The sequence below is a fragment of the Tupaia chinensis genome, unplaced genomic scaffold, assembly GCF_000334495.1.
Source record: "Tupaia chinensis unplaced genomic scaffold, TupChi_1.0 Scaffold000029_1, whole genome shotgun sequence".
NCBI classification, from domain to species: domain Eukaryota; kingdom Metazoa; phylum Chordata; class Mammalia; order Scandentia; family Tupaiidae; genus Tupaia; species Tupaia belangeri.
The window spans coordinates 128,386-150,727 of NW_006159459.1; the positions used below are offsets into that span (position 1 = coordinate 128,386).

At 39.9% G+C, this 22,342-nt stretch overlaps 3 protein-coding genes across 6 annotated transcripts in view; 2 read left to right on the forward strand and 1 right to left on the reverse strand.

Moving 5' to 3' along the window:
• Positions 1 to 12,885, forward strand: part of DENND4C (DENN domain containing 4C) — a 110,765-nt gene extending 97,880 nt beyond the window's left edge. For both annotated transcript variants that reach the window (XM_006140319.3, XM_006140320.3), the window contains 3 exons: positions 6,368 to 6,518; positions 11,058 to 11,122; positions 11,229 to 12,885. In XM_006140319.3, the coding sequence (XP_006140381.1) occupies positions 6,368 to 6,518; positions 11,058 to 11,122; positions 11,229 to 11,365 (353 nt within the window). In that variant the 3' untranslated portion in view covers positions 11,366 to 12,885. The remainder of the gene's footprint in view (positions 1 to 6,367; positions 6,519 to 11,057; positions 11,123 to 11,228) is intronic.
• A 2,436-nt stretch (positions 12,886 to 15,321) lies between these two features.
• On the reverse strand, positions 15,322 to 20,220 carry RPS6 (ribosomal protein S6). The gene is made up of 6 exons (XM_006140321.3): positions 20,115 to 20,220; positions 19,423 to 19,554; positions 18,663 to 18,873; positions 18,313 to 18,459; positions 15,541 to 15,698; positions 15,322 to 15,457 (listed from the first exon to the last, which is right to left on the reverse strand). Exons 1-6 carry the CDS (start codon positions 20,118 to 20,120, stop codon positions 15,362 to 15,364), a joined length of 750 nt encoding a protein of 249 aa, XP_006140383.1. The 5' UTR covers positions 20,121 to 20,220; the 3' UTR covers positions 15,322 to 15,361.
• Positions 20,221 to 20,279: 59 nt separating this feature from the next.
• Positions 20,280 to 22,342, forward strand: part of ACER2 (alkaline ceramidase 2) — a 64,227-nt gene continuing 62,164 nt past the window's right edge. The window contains exons 1-2 of one of the 3 annotated variants that reach the window (XM_027771250.1): positions 20,280 to 20,372; positions 20,701 to 20,771. The gene's annotated coding sequence lies outside the window, so the exon portion shown is untranslated. The remainder of the gene's footprint in view (positions 20,373 to 20,700; positions 20,772 to 22,342) is intronic. The other 2 variants (XM_027771245.1, XM_027771247.1) reach the window with 2 other exon arrangements.

Sequence of the window (22,342 nt, forward strand, 5' to 3'; positions counted from 1 at the left end):
GGAAAGAGAGAGACAGAGACCATGAGAGGGAAAGTGAGAAATCACCCCGTGGTGGGGATGGCCATGACACAATCTCTTCTCTATTCTTCTCCCAGCATCTTGGGGATGCCACACATATGTGCCTGGCATGAGTTCCAAACCACTAGGTCTGGGACTCGAATTATGATCTACTCTATATGAGTCCAGCTACATAACTGCTATGCCATCTGCTGGTCCCCTTATTTACATATAGAAAATTCTATGGAACACACACACATAGACATCCTGTGTTGAAACTGATAAGCTCAGCAAGATTGTACAATATAAGATAAATAGAAATCCACTGTATTTCTCTATACTTTCAATGAACAATACAAGAATAAATTTAATTTATAATATTAAAAATAATAAAATACTTAGGAATTTATTCAAAAAAAGAAGTATAAAACTTGAACTGTGAAGACTAAAATCATTGTCAAAAGAAATTAAATATTGGGGCCAGCAGGTGGGTGGTGGTTGGGGACACTAGACTATCACATGGCCGAGCTTGGTTCAAGTCCCAGACCTGGCAGCTTGCTTTCTCACTCCCCCTTCTCACCCTACTCTGTCCCTCTCTGGTCCAGTTAAAATAAAAAATAAATAAATAAATAAAAATAACATTTAAAATAAATTAATATTTAAATTAATGGAAAGAAATCCATATTCATGGATTGGAAGAGTTAATATTATTAAGATGACAGTAGTCCCAAACTAATCTGCAGATTCAGTTCAGTCCTTATCAATATTCCAGGTAGCTGGCCTAGACTTTGTGATGCAAATAGTAGGGTGCTATTGTACAAGGCTAGGGACACATGGAAGGCCCAGGTTCAGTTTCTGTACCAACCTAAAAACAGGTCTGGCGTAGCACACAGCTGTAATCCTACCTAAGTGAGAGCCTGGAGCAGAGGATCGAAATCCCTGTCAAAAATATGTTGTCTTCATTGTCATTTTACTCCTCCTCTTCATCTTTTTCCTCCTGTTAAAAATCTCTTCCAGGCCAGTGCCATGGTGTGATGGTTAGGGGAAGCCAGATCCTATAAGGTCAATTATGATTCCAGTCCTGGCCCTGTTGGGTTGGGAAATATGCTGAATGCATGTACATATGTTTCCCAAATTCCAACAGGATGGTGAAATGGAGAAGCGATTGCAGTGTGATCAGACCTCATTGGGAAGTGCTTTCTCTGTCTCTCTAGCCAGTACGTGCCCGCTGGCAACTTAAATAAATAGCTTAATAAATAAAACATCTCTTCCTCCTCCTTTTCCCTTTTTCCCATTCCTCCTCTTTTTCTTCTTTGTTTTGTTTCTTCCCCTTTCTTCTTGCTCCCTTCCATACTAAACTTTTTTTTTTTTTGGCATTTTATTGATTCACAGAAGAGCTTAAACTAAAAATACGGACAGAGCTTGAATCTAGTGACAAGTGCACTGTCATTTTCTCCTGAAACATTTTTTTCTCTCTACATTCCCCTTTACTAAAGAAAGGTATAAACTAACTTATTTGAAAAAAAAATTAGATTAATCTCAATTTGATCTGTTATTTGCACAAAGCTCCATAAGAATTCAATTTTTTTTTTTTTGAGAGGTTTTCGCTAGAGGGTGTGTGCGCTCGCCAGATGAGAGACAGAGAGATAGAAAGCGAGAAATCACCCCCCAGGGGGGATGGCCACGCCACAATCCCTTCTCCTCCATTCTCCTCTTGGGATTTTGGGCACGCATGCACATGCGCCCGAAGTGAGTTTAAGCCGCCAGGTCAAGGACTTGAACCACAGTCGACTACGTGGGAGTCCAGCAACATAACCATTACGCTAACTGCTGGTCCCGGAATTCAATTTCTGATACAAGGCAACAGATACTATTATATTATTGAACTTATGCAAATAACCATTCTGCCACAAAATAAGTGCTCACAAGTATTTTCCAATTGCAGAGGGGTCAGGAAGGGAGAAAAGTTTGTTTCCATTTTTTAAAAAATTTGAGGGGCCAGCAGGTGGCATGGTAGTTAGGGGCACTGGATTCCCACATAGCTGACCACATTTTGAGTCCCAGACATGGAGGCTTGCTTTCTAACTTTCTCTCTCTCTCACTCTGTCCTTCTCTGGTCAAATTGAAATAAACAAATGAGTAAATAGGTAAATAAAGTTAAATAAAATAATCCTTAAAAAAATTTTTTTTTGGAGAGATTTTTTTGCTATAGGGCACGTGCGCTTGCCAGACAGAGAGAGACATAGAGACAGAAAGCGAGAAATCACCCCCCAGGGGGGATGGTCACGCCGCAATCCCTTCTCCTCCATTCTCCTCTCGGGATCTTGGGCACGCACACACATGCGCCCAGCGTGAGTTTTAAGCCACTGGGTCCGGGACGCGAACCGCGGTCGACTACATGGGAGTCCAGTGACAGCCATTACACTAACTGCTGGTTCCCTCTTAAAAATTTTTTTTAAAAAACAAATGCCAAACCTATCAACAACTCAAAAGAAAACCAAAGTCCTTAGATCTAGAAGACAAAGCATAGAAGAAAATCAGTAACGTTTTAGACAAAAGTCATAGAATTCTGTTTAACCAGTTTAGTCTCCTGTAATCTCTCTTTTGTTGAATATGCAGTGTTACTATGGTCTGATCTTTTCGTTTAAATCCTAGAAGTTAAAATTCAACATTATTATTATTTCTGAACTTGTCCCTACCATTCATTTGGGCTTTTTCTTGGTCATTTTTTGTTATCTTATTTCTGTCTGTCTTTAGTTTTCTTGTTATAGCACTCTCTTCAGCACTTCTTGGAGAGCTGGTCTGGTGTTGGCAAAATCTTTTAGGTTTTGTTTATCTGAGAATGTTTCAAACTTTTCTTCCCATATGAAGGATAAACTTTCTGGGTATAGCATTTTTGGTTGAAATCATTTTTCACTTAACGCTTTGAATGTATTTTCCTATTCTTTGCCTGCTTGCATCGTTTCCGATGAGAGGTCCTACGTTAGCCTGATGGAATATCCTTTGAAAGTAACTTGACGTTTCTCTCTTGCCAATTCTCTGTCTGTGGTTTTGGTCAATCTGGCTATGATATGCCTTGGAGAAGATCTTCTTGGGTTGACTCTATGTGGGGTCCTTTGTAATTCGTGGGTCTGGATATTTGAATGCCCCTCTAGGTTTGGAAAGTTTTCTTCCAGGATTTCATGGAATAGATTATCGATGCCCATATTAGTTTCTTCATTATTCTCATTGTTTGTGGTTATTTTCTCATTCTTTTTGGTGAATTTTTCTAGATCAGAGGTTCTGTCTTCCACATCTAAGATTTGATCTTCTTCATGATCTAATCTGCTCTTAATACTTTGAAGGGAGGTTTTGATTTCCTGTATTACAGCCTTGCTCTCTAACAGTTCCATTTGATTCTTTTTTATGGTGTGTATTTCCTCTTTCAGATCCTGCAGGCACTTCCTCACCTGGAACTTGTCTCTTTTCTCCTGCATCTTCTGGAGTTCATTGTCTCTCTTCTCTTGCATCTCTATTAGCTTTGTCACTATGAATATTCCAAGTTCTTTATCTGACATTTCCTTTCCATGATTTCCATTGTACTGCCTTGACTTTACTAGGTGTTGGGCTGGAAGGAGAGGTTTGGGACAGGCAGAGGCTTTTCAGTTAAAGGGGCAGGGCTGGGCCCACTGATGCACATGGATTCTTGGCTTCACTATGTGTTTGGCCGGAAGAAAGATGTGTATTTCCATCTCATGCTAATGTAAGTGTAAATAAAACTGGCTCCTGGGACTAACTACATTAGTAAAGGTTTCCCTTCTTCTAGGCCAAGCACATGTTGCTGAATTTGGGTATGTTTAATATTAATATGATTCAGCTTTATTTATTTATTTTTGTAGAGGTTTTTGCTATAGGGTGTGTGTGCTCGCTGGAAAGACAGAGACAGAGAGACAGAAAGTGAGAAATCACCCCCCCCGGAGGGGTGGCCATGCCACAATCCCTTCTTCTCCATTCTCCTCTTGGGATCTTGGGCACGCACACACATGTGCCTAGTGTGAGTTTAAGCCATTGGGTTCAGGACTCAAACCGCAGTCGACGGAGTTTAGCAACATAGCCATTACGCTAACTTCTGGTCCCTGATTAAGTTTTATTCTAAAGTGCTTTAATGATCTATCAAATATGTATAGTGTTGTTGTTGTTGGTTTTTTTTTTTTTTTAATTGACAGAGGGGGCCGGCAGGTGGCATGGTGGTTAAGGGCACTGGATTCAATTCCTGACGGGTTCGATTCCTCAACCTAGAGCCTTGCTTCTTCCCTTTCCCTTTCTCTCTCTCTCTCTCTCTGGTCAAATTAAAAAATAACAACAACAACAACAACAACAAAAGTAAATAATTCTTTAAAAAAGAAATGACAGGGGATATGATATGTATGTTTGCCAGAGATAGAGAGAGGGAAAGGGAGAAAATGCCCACTAAAATAGGCGTGGTCACAGCATAATCCATTTTCCTCCATCTCTCCATCCTGAAAGGATTTGGGGCACGCATGCATGCATGCCTAGTATATTTTTCAAACGTCTGGGCTGGGTTTCAAACCACAGTCAGCCATGTGAGATCTGACTCCCTTAACCACTAGGCTATAGAGCCAGCCCATAATGGCTGATCTTTTTTTTTTTTTTGTAATTGAGATTTATTGGTTGTGTCAAGGATCAGTACAGATGTTTCAATTTGTACTCAATTCTTAACATACGTACCAAAATTTTAAAAAGCCAAGTATAGTGATTCTTTTTAAGTTATTCCAGTGACATTTCAGCTTCAAACTTGTAGACAAATTTTCCTTAAGAAAATAACAAGAACCACTGTCTTCAAATGTTGAAAGCTGTTATATAAGTCCCACCAAATTACAATTTAGTATCATACACACTACATACTTCAAATTTCCAATCTTTCACAGCACATTAACAAAATTATTAGGAAAACTGGACTACCACAACCAAAGATGTTACAGGGTGCACACAATTCTGACAGGGAGAGCAACTATCAAAGAGTGATTTTCTTTAGGAAACAATACTACTAAAAACAGAATAGAAGTAATTTAAAATATTCAAGACACATTAAATGTATGACTGTGACTCCAAACTGCCATTTAGTATGCTTTATATTTAGGATATAAAAACTATCCACCTGCCCCCACCTATGAAATGTTAAGCTGACACCCTAGAGAGTCAAAGCCTCCTATAAGTCAATATCCCACTATTTTCTGGTTGTACTGAAAAATAAATGACCAGTAAATGATTTTACCTCTTAAAAAAAGCATTTACACTTAAAAAATGGGATGAGTGGGATTCTCTCCTTAAAAATGTTTCTAGAGCTACTAAAAAACTAGCATTTACAAAATAGTTGATAAATATTCTTCTGGATTGTATAGGAAGGGAGAAAGGGACCATTGATAAGACATGGTATGTGACATTACTCAGACTTGACTTCTTTCTCACCTGCTTCATCAGAGGGTGGACGTTCCTCATTTTTAGTTCCTCCATTTTCTGCAGGTAAATCTTCTTTAGTGTCCTGGTTGGCCACTTCAGCCTGTTTCCCCTTTGCTCCCCTTTTCCCTATTGTTTGCACTCTTATGTCTGAAGATTTATTCTTCCCTGCTGCCTTTTTTGGCTTCGTCTCCACTTTTGCAGGAGCAGGTTTAGCCGACAACTTCACTGATCTCCTCTTGGGCTCTTCCTTGGCTGCCTCCTTGACTAAGCTGGCCTTCCTCTTGGGCATCTTGGCTGCGAACAGGGTGCGTGCTGGGTGCCTGATGAGGCCAAAGCGCACCTAGAGCCTTTGCAGAGTTGAGCGGGTAAACCCTACCACTCCTCCTGCTGCCTGAGCTGGTCTGTTTGATCTTAATAGTTCTAGAATGAACTTTGTATTAATTAGAATTACACTCTGCTATATTTAATAGAAAATAAACAGACTTAAACAAGATTATTGTCTCACATAAAGTTATGAATTACATCATGTTGCATACCATGAATATATGTAATTATTTGTCAATTGAATGTTTTTAAAAAGAAAAGTTATTATAAATTAGCCTAGACTGGTAGCAAACTCCTCTGTCATCAGTTACTCTTCTGTAAAGATTGCTTCATGGTCACAGAATGGCTGCTGCAGTACAAACTATCATAGTTTAGCCTCAGACAAGAGCCATATGTTTGGATAAAGGGTGGAGGGACAAGTCTTCCTTGTGCAGACGGAGTAGAAAAGATACTTTAAGCAGGCATATTGCCAATGTAATCTTGCAAGTATGAGGGACGTAATATTAAATAGACAACTAAAAAAAATGCCACAACTCTGGAATGAAAACTATAATAATTGGGACTTATTTCGTATTTTCTTTATTAGATTCTGAAAAGAAACCATCTCTTCTGTCAGAGGGACAACAAGCAACAAACACTTTAGTAGAAACCATCAGACAAAGTATTCAGCATAATGATGTCCTTAAACCCATCCACCTGCTTTCACAGCAAATGAAGCCAGATATGAAAAGACAAAGGTAATAATCCAGTATATTTTGCTTGATGCCATTCGTAATTTCATGTTTGAAATAAATTACTTTATATAAAAATATGTCTAGTTGTAAAAGAAATACATACTTATTACAAAACACTGATTGTTTTAAAAAGTGCTACCTAAATATATGCATTCATACTTAAGCACAAACATATAAAAATTTTTCTTTGTGAGGAAAGATTAAATTACCTAAATGGAGGTAATTAATTATTTTCTAAAATGTACTTTGTTTTTTAGAAACATTATTTCTACTTGCTGGAAACATTCTATGAACTTATTAGCACTGATAAAAATGTTGGATCTTCTGGGACCAGCAGTTGGCATAATGGCTATGTTGCTGGACTCCCATGTCAAGGCCCATACCCGGTGGCTTAAACTAACACCGGGTGCATGTGTGTGCGTGCCCAAGATCCCGAAAGGAGAATGGAGAAGGGATTGCGGCATGGCCATCCCCCTTGGGGGGTGATTTCTCGCTTTCTGTCTCTCTATCTCTCTCTCTCTCTCTCTGGCAAGCACACACACCCTATAGCAAAACAAAACAAAACAAAACAAAACCTCCCCCCCCCCCAAAAAAAAAAAATGTTTGGTCTTCTAAAAGTTCATGGAATATGCATATTATGAAAATCTATGCATGGGTTTCAAATTTTTCTTGCACTAACATACACTTATGCTATTTTTCAGAAATAGCATTCTGATGTTTTTCATCAGAAAAGTCATGTCGTATTTTTCTGTGTTTTTTAAATGCAAAAATGTATCATGACTCTTTCAATGACCCAGTATTTTATTTTTTTAACAATTATTTTTATTTAACTTTACTTATGTATTTTTTTTTTGAGGTTTTTGCTATAGGGCGTGTGCACTTGTCAAAAGACAAAGAGAGACAGAGAGATAGAAAGTGAGAAATCACCCTCTGGGGGATGGCCATGCCACAATCCCTTCTCCATTCTCCTTTCGGGATCCTTTGCATGCATGCAGACACACTCAGCCTGAGTTTAAGCCACCGGGTCTGGGACTCGAACTATGGTTGACTACCTGGGAGTCCAGCAACACAGCCATTACACCTACTGCTGGTCCCTTTACTTATGTATTTATTTATTTTAATTTGACCAGAGAGGGACAGCACATGTAAGAGAGAGAGCAAGAAAGCAAGCCACCAAGTCCCTGACTCGAACTGTGATCAGCCATGTGAGAATCCAGTGCCCTTAACCACCACGTCACCTGCTGGCCACCCTCGCCCCCACTTTTTTTTTTTTTGAAGAGAAAATTTTGCTATAGGGAGAGTGTGCTCACAAGAAAGACAAAGACAGACAGAAACAGAAATCACCCCTCCAGATGGGATGGCCATGCCACAATCCTTTCTCCTCCATTCTTTCAGGATCTTGGGCACACACACACACGCCCAGCGGGAGTTTAAGCTGCTGGGTCCAGGACTTGAACCTCAGTTGATACGTGGGAGTCCAGCGATGTAGCCATTATGCCATCTGCTGGCCCCACAACCCAGTATTTTCTATCATTCTATTTTCCAGACGTTTTGAAGTCCCATTGTATATGTACCAGTTGTTAACGTCCTGTGATACTCATATATTTTTTCTCGTTGGACATAAAAGAATTAGTGATTAGGAATAGAAATAAATTAGAAAAGAGATAGAAGCACCCTATTGATTCAAAGGATGTGGAATTATCCTGATCTTGTTAACAATTGTCTGCTAACATGTTTGGATCAGTTCTCAGACCTGTCTCAGCATTAAGTGAATTTTGCAGTGCAAGCTGCAGAAAAAAAGGAGCATAATCAATTACATCAAATATCACTAATGTTTCCAGGGCCTCCTTCAAGTTTTTTTGGGTCATAGCATCTTTGCAGAGAATCTCAAAAGTGATAGAGCAAGAATCAGTAGTGAAAATGGGTGGATCCACTTGTAATATCAACAGTTGAGGAGATGACCACCCTGACAATCAAGAGTCTACATGAAGTATCATTAGAATCAGCATTACCTTCCAGGTTTTTCCTGTGGATATCAGTTCATTTCTAAATTTCCCCCTCATGTTTATTTCTTTTCTTTTCTTTTCTTTCTTTTTTTTTTTTTTTTGGAGAGGTTTTTGCTATAGGGCACATGCACTCACCAGAAAGATAGAGAGAGAAAGAGTCAGAACGCAAGAAATCACACCCCAAGGGGGATGGCCACGCCACAATCCCTTCCCCTCCTTTCTTTTCTCAGGATATTGGGCACACATGCACACACACACCCAGCATGAGTTTAAGCCACTGGGTCCAGGACTCGAACCATGGTCAACTACATGGGAGTCCAGCAACATAGCCATTACGCTAACTGCTGGTCCCTCATTTATAACATTTTTAGTTCACAAGCCAAATAAAGGTGTGACTATCCTTTGCTATTAGATTAAATCCTCAAGAGACTATACCACCTTTCACACTGTTTGTGTCCAAGGCTTTGAGACCACTCACTCAGAAATAATTATTTTCTTGAGTGGCAAAAATGAGAAAAAATTCTTCTGTACATTTTAATTAAACAGAATTTTATTTCTAAAAATATGGCATGACTTTTCCAACAACCCAATATTACTTAGATAGCTAATGAGCTTTTTTTTTAAAAAAAAATAATTTTTTATAATTTTGCTATAGGGCTGGGGAGAGAGAGAGTGAGAAAGTAAGAAAGCACCCCTCAGTGGGGATGGCCATGGGTAGACATGCATGTGCCCAAAATCACAAAAGGAGAAATGGAGGAGTATAGTGTGATCATGCCCAGTGGAGAGGATAGTTTCTGTCTTCCCTCTCTTCTCCATTTTCCTTTCAGTATTTTGGGCATTCGGGCACTTGTGCCTGACATGTTCTTCACGCCAGATTTGAGACTTGAACTGTGTAATCAACACCTTAACCTCCACACTACCAGATAGCCTGAGCCATTTATTTTTCTATCAATTTTTTGGTTTTGTTCATGAAAAAGTGCACATGTGAGAAAGTTGCACTGTGCATGGGGCTTGGTCATCTTGTAATTCCCTATTTTCCACCAGTCCTCCAATCTGCCAGGATCGTGGACATGCACCTGATACGTTTCAGGCCAGGATTTGAACTATTGTCATCATATGACTCCTAGCTCCATAATCTGGTATGCTATTACTACACCAGAGAGGCTGGGTCAATAAGCTTTTTTTTTTTTTTTTTCACCACAGCATGTAGGCACTTGCCGGAGACAGACAGACAGACAAAGAGAGAAACTGTCTATCCTCTACTGGGCATGATTACATCACATTCCCTTCCCTCTCTCTTCCTGCTTTTGGGATTTTGGGCATGTGTGTGCAAAACAGTATCTTTATTTATTTATTTTTTATCTTTCAGTTTGCTATAGAGTGCATGCACTTGCCAAAGAGAGACAGAGTGTGAAAAGTGACAGATCACCTCCAAGGAGGGATGGCCACCCTGCAATACCTTCTCCATTCTCTTCTCAGGATTTTGGGCACATACACATGCCTGCAAGTTTTTCAAGCCACCAACGACTGTCAGCATGTGGGGTCCAGCACCTTAACCACTGTGTCAACTGCTGTTCCCTACCCTGGTGTGTTAAGCATCAGGTCCAGGACTTCAACCACACAGTCAGCCATGTGGGATCCTTACACTTTAACCAGCAGGTCTTAGGGTGGCTCCCAACAAGCTATTTTGTTCTTTTTTTTTTTTTTTTTCTTGGAGAGGTTTTCGCTATAGGGCGCGTGAGCTCGCCAGACAGACAGAGACAGACATAGAGACAGAAAGCGAGAAATCACCCCCCAGGGGGGATGGTCACACCGCAGTCCCTTCTCCTCCATTCTCCTCTTGGGATCTTGGGCATGCACGCACACGCGCCCAGCGTGAGTTTTAAGCCACCGGGTCTGGGATGCGAACCGCGGTCGACCTCGTGGGAGTCCAGCGACATAGCCATTGCACTAACTGCTGGTTCCCTTCATTGTTCTTGGTGTGAAGTTTTATGCTCATTAACCTAAAAAACAAAACAACAACAAAAAGAAAACTTTTTTTTTTTTGGAGAGGTTTTTGCTATAGGGCACGTGCGCTCGCTGGAGAGAGACAGACAGAAAATGAGAAATCACCCCCCCAGGGGGGATTGGCCACGCTACAATCCCTTCTCCTCTATTCTTTCTCCTATCGAGATCTTGGGCACGCACACACACGCGCCCACTGTGTTTAAGCCACCGGGTCTGGGACTCGAACTGTGGTCGACTACATGGGAGTTCAGTGACATAGCCATTATGCTAACTACTGGTCCCAACAATAAAACTTTTAAAGTAGATATAGGAAGTTACACAAATAGCACAAAGTTCATTGTACCCTCCACTCAACTTCTTTCAAAGATGATATCTCATAAAACTATCAAAAACTTGTAATATCAAAACAAGGACACTGACGTGTACATTACTGTTAACTACAAAACTTAATCTGCTTTCACCATTTTCTAAAAATCTGCATCTGTGTTTTATGATGTGGCTATTGACTTAAAATATATTTGTTTTCTAGGAGTTTATACAGAGAAATACTCTTCTTATCATTAGTGTCTCTTGGGAGAGAAAATATTGATATTGGTGAGTTGGTTAAATATGTATGTGTATATATATAATTTGACTACTATTTTTAGATGCATAGCTTTTATTAACAAATTACAACTGCATTTTTGAAAATGTCTTTCAGAGGCTTTTGACAATGAATACGGACTTGCATATAATAGTCTGTCTTCAGAGATTCTTGAAAAGTTGCAGAAGATTGATGTTCCACCAAGTACCAGTGTGGAGTGGTGCAGGAAGTGTTTCGGAGCACCTCTCATTTAAGTGAGATTCATTAGAATTTGGACATGCAGTACTGGTATAATAGATTCAATACGGAAACATTCAAGGTTTATTCCATATCCTAAAAATCGGTGAAAACTGAAATGAGTAACTCTGAAGGACAGTATATAATGTCTGTAATTCATACTGAATCATCTCGCAATGTAAATTGCTGTTAAAACGACCCAGGGCTTATTGTCACTGAAGTCTTTCAACTCCTGAACTATTTTTCTGCCTCTGCTGGAAATACTAGTTTCTCAGTATTTCTAGTTGTTTGATAGAAATAAGGAGAAAAATCATATTCACCTTAGGCATTTTGTTTATATTTGAAGCTCTTGGGTTTGGGAAATGGCATAAACAAGTATCTCAATTTATAAGAGTATCTGTTTTCATTATGTGTGTAAATGTGTGGGGCTGTGTAGGTATATGTACATACAGCCATAGTATAAGTGTGTATTTATTAAAATTCCTAGATTGCATGTTGCAATACAATTTTCTCAAAGGGGTCTCGTTGACTATGAAATAAATGACTACAATTAAAGTTGTCTGTAGTCATTAAATCTCAAAATTACCTGAAAGTCTGATGACAATTGCTTTTACCCTGACTTTAAATTTAATATATATCTTCACCTTTCATATTATGTATTATCTCGCTTAATGAATTTTATCTTGAATAGCCAGTTACTTCCCTCCTCTTCCCAATACCATGTTAATTTGCAATAGCTTTAATATTGGAATAAATGAGCCAATCATTGTTAAAATAAATTAGCTTCGTAATAGTTTACAAAATTAATTGGAAGATGTTTAAAATGCTTAAGTGTATTTTGTCTTTGTACCTGAAATCTTTGTACAAGCACATAAAATTGTTGCTATTAGTCACTTTTTAAAACCTGTGGGATAAACTTGCACTGTACACAGAAGTTTTATTCTTGTATAATAGATTTTATGCTTATGAGTAAAAATGTGTATTTGTAAATACTTTTTTTAGGTTGAATCAATTAAATCTTAAAACTTTAAAGCTTATTTAGCTTGTTGCCAGGTTTAAGAAAATCATGACCTCACATGCCTTTGACATCTATCATGCCTTTTGTTAAAAATGTTAGGATCAGTATGTTTGCCTTAACGCTGCAGTTTAAAAAGCCAATAGTTGTGTGTGTTTACGGTTAATTATGCAGATAACTAAATAATTTTACACACAAAAATTACTTCCATGTGGTACAGCTTAACAGCACAAATCTCTACTTGGTGTAATTTTTTAAAAACTAATGTACCAGTCTTCCAGCATTCACGGGTTTATCTGACCTATGCAGAATTTTCTTTACTATGGAAGTGCTCAGTAAGAACTTGTCAGAGATTGTAATTTTAGTTACCTTCAAAATGACTCTTTTGCACTGTCTCAGAATATATATTTTTGCAATTTCAGACTTGGTAACTAGTTTTAATACTGTTTACTGACCCGACAGAAAGTTTGGAATTATCTTGCATATAAAACATTGAGGTTGAATAAAAGTAAAATTTCTTAAGTTTGCTGTGCTTGTCTGTTACATTTTAAAGACTCCTGAAATCTGTAAGATGAATTTAAACTTTTATGTTCTTTAGGATTTCAGTATCATTAGTTTTCTCATTTCTCCTCTATAGTCTTCATTACTTGAATTGTTACCAAATGACTTCCCATTACAAAAATCTGTATGGTTATATCAAATGATAAACTTTTCTGATCTTTAATTTATACCTCAGAAACCTTAGCCTGCTGCTCCTCTTTGGATATAGGGACTGATTTTTTGTATTTTTTCCCCAGCACACACCAGAATTTACAGGGAAAAAATGACTAAGTATCTAAAATATTGAGAAGTGTCTAAAATGACTTTACAGTACGATATAGTCCTGATAGCTTCTGAAAGCAAATTTTCAAGTTAGTCCAGATTGTTTAGCATTATCTCATAACGATTTTGGCTTAGATGCTATGACTTAGGTTTTTAACTGCAATTTCTAGCTTGATCACAGTAATTCATATGGTTAGTAATTAGCAGAGGGGCTCCCATAACTTCAGGATATTGTAGCTTTCACATTCCTGGGACTCACTGGCAGCACAAGATTGAGTTTTTTTGGGGGGGGAGGTTTTCGCTATAGGGCCAGTGCGCTCGCCAGAAATAGAAAGCGAGAAATTGCCCCCCTGGGGGGATGGCCACACCGCAAACCCTTCTCCTCCGTTCTCCTCTCGGGATCTTGGGGGCATGCATGCACATGCACCTGGCATGTTTTAAGCCACTGGGTCCGGGACGCAAACCACGGTCGACTACATGGGAGTCAGCGACATAGCCATTATGCTAACTGCTGTCCCACGATTGAGCTTTTTTTTTTGAGAAATTTTTGCTATAGTGCACATTCGCTCACCAGGAACAGAAAGCAAGAAACCACTCCCGAGGGGGGGGTTGACCATACCTCAATCCTTTCTCCTCCATTCTCCTCTTTGGATCTTGGGCACACAGACACCTGACCTGTTAAAAGCGACAGGGTCTGGGACTCAAACCACAGTTGACTGCATTGTAGTCCAGCAACATAGCCATTATGCCAACTGCTGGTTTTCCAAGAATGAGCATTTTTATAATTCACGTTTTTCCCTCTCCATCATTCTAATTGGATATTCTTAAACCTAGAATTCATGAGCTAGAATATTGAACCACAGCTTTTTCCATGACTATTCTGCTTAAGCTCATCTGGGTGGTGGTTTTGTGCATCAGTCAACCACATACTAATTAGTGTCCAAGGGTCAGTCCTTTTTGTTATGGGTTAACTTTTTTAAATAGCCAATCTCCTTTTCCTTTTAATGTTCAATTTATGCTAACACCCTTCCCCCTCAAAATTCCTCTTCAATTTGTCTTTGGAAACACCATGTATTTAGAGCAATGGGTATCTTTTTACTGTTGTCACAGAATCTTAGGCAATACTCAACAGTCAGGAACTTGCAGTTAGTCTCACGTGGGAGGTATACTAGTAATGTAGAATCTGGGACTATTTCATTAGGCTGCATTTTAACCAGGCCTTGTTTATACTTGTACATGTAGACTGTGAAATACTCCTTTAGGCTCTACACTCAAGCTATTCACAAAATCTACTAACCTGTTTTTATACAACAGCAAATACACTTCTATTAAACTTAAAACCTAATGTGCCTTAATGCATATCCTGGGCCAGCCTTATAGAGACAGATCCCACAAGGCCAACCATGGTTCAAGGCCCAGCCAGCCCAGCAGCTTTATCAGGTAGAACACATGCATGACCAAAATCTTGGACATATTGTGGCATGACCACTCTCCACACTGAGGGTTGGTCTCCTTTTCCAAGTGCATGTGCCCTAAGAAATTTCTGTAGTTAAATATGCTAGTTAGTTTAGAGGCCATTGTACTTTAGAAAAAAATATACTCTCCATTTTTCACTGACACAAGTGTTTCTTATATAGGCTCACTCAATTCCTATTCAGTGTGGAATAGAATTCAAGCATGGTTAACAGTTTAGAGGTGAAGAGCTTTGTTAATACAAAAAATCTGCAGCAATTAAAAAAATCTGCATTGTAAACTATTTACAAATTATATCAACTCTGCTTTAACAAGTTGTCTCAAAAAGCATGACAAATGTCTATCTTCACAAGCCACTTCTCATGTATTAAGCTGTACAGATCTTTAAGAAAAGCTGTATTCCTAAAAATAAATGTACAAAAGACTTAAAAGTCCAAGTCATTTATTTCCAACTTGGTTTCATGCCTTTCTGAAGGGACAGCACCTGTTTTATGCTAAAAATCCCTTCCTATGCCATGTCCCCTTTTCCATAGCAGGACAGTACCAGTCTCCAAATTTGAAGACCATTTCCCCTGTAGATGCTGTAGGATTGCTATATCCACCTCCCACCTTTCTATGACCTGAGTTTCTGTCTTGTCTAGTTCAATGAAAAGACAAAGGAGATTTGAGATCTGATCTTGTTTATTTCTTTCTCATAAAAATCTTATTTTTGACTGGATTCAGACTTAGAAGTGGAAGCTCTCAGAGAGGACAGCCTGCGTCTCTTCGCAATCTGTTCTTGGCGTTTTTCTTTAGCCTCCTAAATAAAACCAGAAAAAAATGTAGTTAAGGCTTGTGTAGGTTCAAGATATAAAACCAAGTCTCCCAAGTAACCTTGCTTACCTTCATTCTCTTGGCCAAAAGTTTAGCATATTCTGCTGCCTCTTCCTTATTTTTCTTAGTACGTTGTTTCTTGAGGGCAATACGCCGGCGTTTGTGTTGCAGGACACGGGGAGTCACAAGACGCTGAATCTTGGGTGCTTTGGTCCTAGGTTTCTTACCTAAAAATTCAAATGATGACTTACTCGTGTTTCAGTGCTGATGTGTTCTTCACTATCCACATCTTATTCATAGTAGACAACACACATATGCATATCAGTGGGACAGACACGCCCTCTACAGGGTCTCCTCATGCCATTATCCCCCTGACCAGCATTCTAGCTTTTCAGGAGTCTGGGCAAGCACGTACTCACAAGTGCACGCAAAAGGTATGCTTTCAAACAGACCCAGAGATCTGAATCCCTGGTCAGTCACATGGGTCCATATCTATACTCTGAAAACATTAGAAACAGATGTAAACTTAATTTATTAGGTTTACAAACAGTACCTACCTATAGAAGGATTTGGTTATATGAAGTCTTTTAAATCAAATCTAAACTAATCTACAACTCAACATACTTACTACCCCACAATAAAAATCTAAAAGATAGGCTAAGTACTGTAAAAGTACCACAAATAGAGAATATCTAAGGCCTCCCATGAATACCTGAACTGCAAATGCCCCAAGCCCTTTTAGTCTATATTTTGTGTTTTTCCTTACATATATACCTTTGATAATTTGGTTTATAAGTTAATCACAGTAATATTAAAAATAATAAAAGTGGAACAAATTTAAAACACTAATAAAAGATGTAGGAGTGTGGTATCTCAAAATATTGAACCATCAGTTTTGTGGAAAGCTAAACCACAAGTGGGCGTGGGAAGGACTACTGTACAAGGAAAGTAACCACAGCCTGTGTTTTAACTGAAGCACAGCTACATCAATTTAAAACAGCCTTAGCTGGTCTGTGAAAACAATGTAAAGCTGGACCAAGCAAGGGCATGGTGGTTAAGGCAACTGGATTCTACATGGCTGTGTGGTTTGAGTCCCAGACCAGGCAGCTTGAAAAGCATGCCAGGCACATAGGCATGTGTGCCTAAAATCCCCAAAGGAGAACAGGGATTACAACATGGCCACTGCCCCCCCCCCCGCCCCCGGGGGTGTTCTTACTCCTTCCGCCCTCTAGTGAGCATACACGCACCCTTGTAGCAAATTAAAAATGTAAAAACCATTATCTACATCTTCCTACCATACTTTGAAGCAATAATTAGTCTCATTTATGTTTGAATCTATTTCCCATGACAGATCCTACCAATCTAGTGGAACTAAACTATAGAATACCCAAGTGACACAGACTATATACCTTCACATTTAGTCTTTCTGGTCTAGACTCCAAAATTAGTAATGATTATACATCTGCTTTGCAGTAAAAAGCCTTTTGACTTCACAGACACTTTGTGGAAGAAATACCTCAGTTTTTAAGAGGAAATGTTGGGGCTGGCAGGTGGTGTGCAGTTTGAGTCCCAGACCTGGCAAGCTGATTTCTTTCTCACCCCCCAGCTCCTCTCTCAAGTTAAATTTAAAAAACTAATTCTTAAAAAAACAAAGAGGGGGGGGAATGCTTACCTGTCTAGGTTCTATCTTAAAAACCTGCATCACCTGTTTGCCAATTACAATATATTTTTTGCAATGTAAACTTCACGTCATAGGTCTCTATCTATGCTATATTATCCCCTGCACCTAAACAGTACCTGGTACATAGTAGGTGCTCAAGTATTTAGAATGAGTCACTGATAAGCACGTATTAAATGCCAAGTCACAACAATCTTGGAAACCAAAACCCAGGTAAGTTTTTTTTTTTCAGATGCCAGGAAAACTCAAACCTGAACTGACACCCTAACTTTAGTATTATACCCTACCACTATTACAATATATTTTTTGCAATGTAAACTTCACGTCGTAGGTCTCTATCTATGCTATATTATCCCCTGCACCTAAACAGTACCTGGTACATAGTAGGTGCTCAAGTATTTAGAATGAGTCACTGATAAGCACGTATTAAATGCCAAGTCACAACAATCTTAGAAACCAAAACCCAGGTAAGTTTTTTTTTTTTCAGATGCCAGGAAAACTCAACCTGAACTGACACCCTAACTTTAGTATTATACCCTACCACTATTGTGGACCGACAGTGGATTTATACATCTTCATATGTTCTTTTTTTTCTTGTTCATATGTTCTTAAAAATGTATGACTCCAAAATCCTAACATCTACTCCCTCGTATTCTGGATAAAATATTTTTCTAACTTATAATCCTTGAAGCCATCACTACTATGATCTCCTGCACACAGATGCAAAAAATAGCCAGAAGTTAAAATGATTTCAGTAGGTGAAAACAAGTATTTCCTTTGTAGGTCAAAATATCATTTAAAACCCCTGGCATAAAAAGAAATGCAAAAGGCCATTATTAAGGTGACAACATCAGTCACACTCCACTATTTCTAATAATTCTTGTGATTCCTAAGCTTCAAAGCAATGAACTTAAAAATAGTCTGCTAAGTTTTCTTTGGACAACTCTGTATGTGTTAATGCCTCACAGGCATATTTCCAAACAAACACTTTACAGGGCACTGGATGAAAAGCAAGGATTAATACCAAACACACACCTGGACTTCTACTCAAATTATTTTCCCTAATAAACAGTAATGCACAAATGTTATCTTCTAATATGCACAAAATGCTAGGGTTAAATTACTAAAATTAAGCAAGCCTCAAATTGTGTAATACAGCCTACCTTCTTTATTTAAGGGCTTTCTTACAACATATTGACGGACATCATCTTCTTTAGAGAGATTGAAAAGTTTTCGGATTCTGCTAGCTCTCTTAGGCCCCAGGCGACGAGGCACGGTAGTATCAGTCAGTCCTGGAATATCCTTCTCTCCTTAAGAGACAAATGAACAAAAATATTACAATAACCTCTTTATAATTAAGGACCCTAATGCAGAACCACTAACTTACAACTACACTTGTAAAAAAAAACCCAAAAAACACTAGTCAGTGCAGATACTGAAAATAAAAAAAGCATTCAACTAACTTTAAATCAATTTCCAGAAAAAACAGAACTGAAAACAGAATAAGCCTTACCTTTTTTAACAATAACCAAGTTGAGAACGCTCAGATTGGCATCCACAATGCAACCCCGAACAGATTTGCGCTTTCTTTCTCCAGTTCTCCTTGGTCTGTAACAGGAATGTCCCTTACTCAGTAGCAGGCGGACACGGCCGTGGGTCAAGACGCCCTGCTTCATGGGGAAACCTTGTTTGTCGTTTCCACCACTGATTCGGACTACATAACCCTGCAGATACACAACACATTTACTATTTCTATTCAAACATTAAGAAATACATATTGTGTCATCTATGAACCACCTCTGTTCTAGGGAGTATTAAGATCATTTTCAGCATCTTAATGTTAAGTGTTTTATCTAATAACTAAGTTTTGTTTCCAAATTGCCAACTTTAGTGGAAAACTCATTCAAGTCACATTCTCCTAACCTACATTTTACTAGCAGTAACACTAAGGTCAATGTTGGGGGGAGGGGGGAAGCAACAAATCACAAAAATTCCTTCTTGGTGCTTTAAACCACCCACCCACCCACCTTTCAGGAGTCTTAGGACAGCTGTCCTGTGCTGAAAAGTCAGGCAAGAACTAGTTCGTGTAAACTTTCACGTGTATTTTCCCACTTAGTCTGTCTACCACATAATCCTGCCAGGTGATAGCTCCTAAAATTGATACTTGGAAGTTATCTACCCCAAGGTCAGAGGTCAGAACCCAGAATTTGAACACCAAACAGCAATAGCGTTTACCATCTCTTATGAAAGCAGCTGTGGTAGCCAGCTTTTACCTTCCATTCTTCGCCCAAAGCGTCAGCAGCAACTTCTGTGGCCATACGCTTCTCATAAAAAGTACGAAGTTTGCGTTCATCGTCCACTTCAATGAGTTTCTGGCAGCCCGTGGCTGGGAAGGAAATATTCAGCTAGGAATTGAGCGGTGGGGAGGTCAGTTACACAGGTAATTGTAGAGTCATCCGCAAAAATAACGCTATTGAAAAGCCTTTCATGTCACCCCCACGAGATCAGCAAAAAATCTAAGCAGTCGATTTTACTCTCTAGCAGCACGTGTACGCATAAAACACCCAACAAGCGCCTCACGTTTTCTCCCAAGCTCCACGGAATGACTCCAGGAGCGAGGGCGCTCCGCGGTGATTCACCTAAGCAGAGCTAGGGATACGATCTTACTAGCGAGGACCGAGGGCCGCATGACAGACCTGCCGCAAAGCGGGCAGAACGCCTACCTCGGTCCCAGTACAGCGCGAGGACGCCACCATGGCGCTCCCAGCACTCACGGCTCCGGTCGCAATCGCCCGCCATCCGCTCTCCTAAGGCCCTCCGACCCCAGGAGAGCGAGCTTTCTTCTGCTTTAGACCCTTCCCTAACTAGAGCCAGGATTTTGGATCGCGGAGACTGCGGCAACACTGCATCCTGGATCTCGCTCCCGTTCCCTAAACCAAATCCAACACCCATTACCACCCCCTACCTTCATCTTGAAGCAGCTGACCTCCTCCGAGTCGCCACGAAAAAGAGGCCCAACTTCCGCTTAGCTCAGGTCACATAGGCACTCTCTGTTATCGCGAGATGAGCAGGAGCGTCGGGTAACGGAAGTGATCACAGTGAGAGGCACTTCCGGGGAGGGGCCAACTAGCGACAGGGAGGTGGGTCCCGCGTGGCCTACGTCTGCTCCTGCACCAGAAGCAGAGGACTGGTGGCGCTATCCCACCTTTAGTTCTAACTAAAGGTTAGTCCCTTCACTGACTGATAATTCTGCGCTTGCCTGTGCCTGGTGGCTGGGCCTGGGCCTGGTGGCTGGGTCAGAGTTTAACCTCAGCTCGTCTCCAGAGTCCCCCCATCTAATGTTACCGAAGTAGCAGGGCCGGGCCGAAGTTCACTCTTACTCCTAGGCCCGTGTACCTCTGACTCGAGATCTTCAGTCCCCAAGCATGGCTGCCCTGGTCTCCGCAGTTCATGTCAAGAAATCCCGACAGGCTTGATTTGTTTTCCTGTTACTTACGAGTCATCTGCCTGACTTCTCTAAGTGCATTGGAATTTTTTCTGTTCTATCACAGATGACAGCCTCGGTCCACCTGTCTCACTAGCCAGTCACCAGGGTTAACAACCAGAGTTAACTCAGATCCAGGTAACCAACCACCTATGCCTCTTAAACGCTCCCTGCTTTCTGGCCTCTGCGAAGTTTTTAAAACGCGAAAGAGGGCCAGTAGGTGGCGTGGATGTTAAGGCCCTGAATCTCACAGGTCCATCTGCAGAGCATGTGTGCCTGTATGCCCAGAATCCTGAGGGAATGGAGAAGGGAGAGAAGGTATAGTGCATGGTGTTCCTCCGGGAAGATGACTTCTCTCTCTCCCTCTCTCTCTCTCTCTCTCTCTCTCTCTCTCTTTTTCTCTCTCTCTCAATAAATATACTTAAAAATAAAACGATTTGCCTGGCTTACACTCTAACCCACAATCTAGTTCTGTTGAACCTTGCGGTATGTGCTGAGATCCTATACTTTCCTGCAACTGTACATTAGTTCTCACTGATTCCTTCATCCAGAATCTTCTGCTCCTGAATCCTTCCTGAAGAACTAATCTCAAATGACACCTTTCATGAAGCCATCTGTGGAAAAACTAAAAAGAGTTAATCATTTCTTTCTCTATATTCTCATTTCTTTTGGTCACACTCAACTTGTCGCTCACCAAGCATGAATTTTAGCTGGGCTAGAGAACATTCCCCATATTTATACAGCATGCCCTGTCACAAAGTAAGAAATCTAAGATTAGAACATGTAGATGGCTGCACTTCCTTCGTTCTCCTGGGCTCTCCTGCCTGTTCTATGAGTACGTGTATCATAATGCTTAGTCACTGCTCACTTTCTAGGCCAGCTTCTTCATTAACCTAGCAGCATCTGCAGCTGGGTCATCTCTCTTTGGTTCTGTGTGTCTGGCTCACAGTGCAGACTCTGCTTCTTGGTAACTTCCTTGGTGAATATCTGTCATCGCCACCAAATTGTGAGGCTCTGTGTGCCTTTTTCATGGCTCTATCCTCAAAATCTCTCATAGTGCTCAGAATAGGTAGATATAAAGTGTAATTTTGTTTACTGAATAAATAAGTTATATCCTTTGTCAAAATTTATCTGTATTTTAGACATTGTTGTATTGAACTCTTTCTTTTCTAGTATGTAGAAAGCTACTTAAATGCAAGAAGTATGACTCATCCTTTCTTAATATCCTAACCCAAATACCATATTATAGATTTTTAATACAGAAGTATTCAAATGAGTTGGTTTTCTATATGAAGTAAATCTCTCTCTCTCTCTCTCTCTCTCTCTCTCTCTCTGACGAGCGCATGCGCCATATAACAAAAACTAAAAACCGAAATACTACGTAATATCACTCCCCTTCTGAAATGCTTAATTTATTATACTTCCCACGCAGTATAAACTTATTAACGTGGCCTCACAAACTTTTCGGTCACACAAACACACTGTACAGGTCTTTCAGATTAAATGTCGCATATGAGACGCCTTTTTCTTGGAGAGTGGTTTTTTTTTTTTGTTTGTTTGTTTTTTTTGCTATAGGGCTCATGCGCTCGCCAGACAAACAGAGAGACAGAGACAGAAAGCGAGAAATCACCCCCCAGGGGAAATGGCCATGCAGCAATCCCTTCTTCTCCATTCTCCTCTTGGGATCTTGGACATGCACGCACACGCGC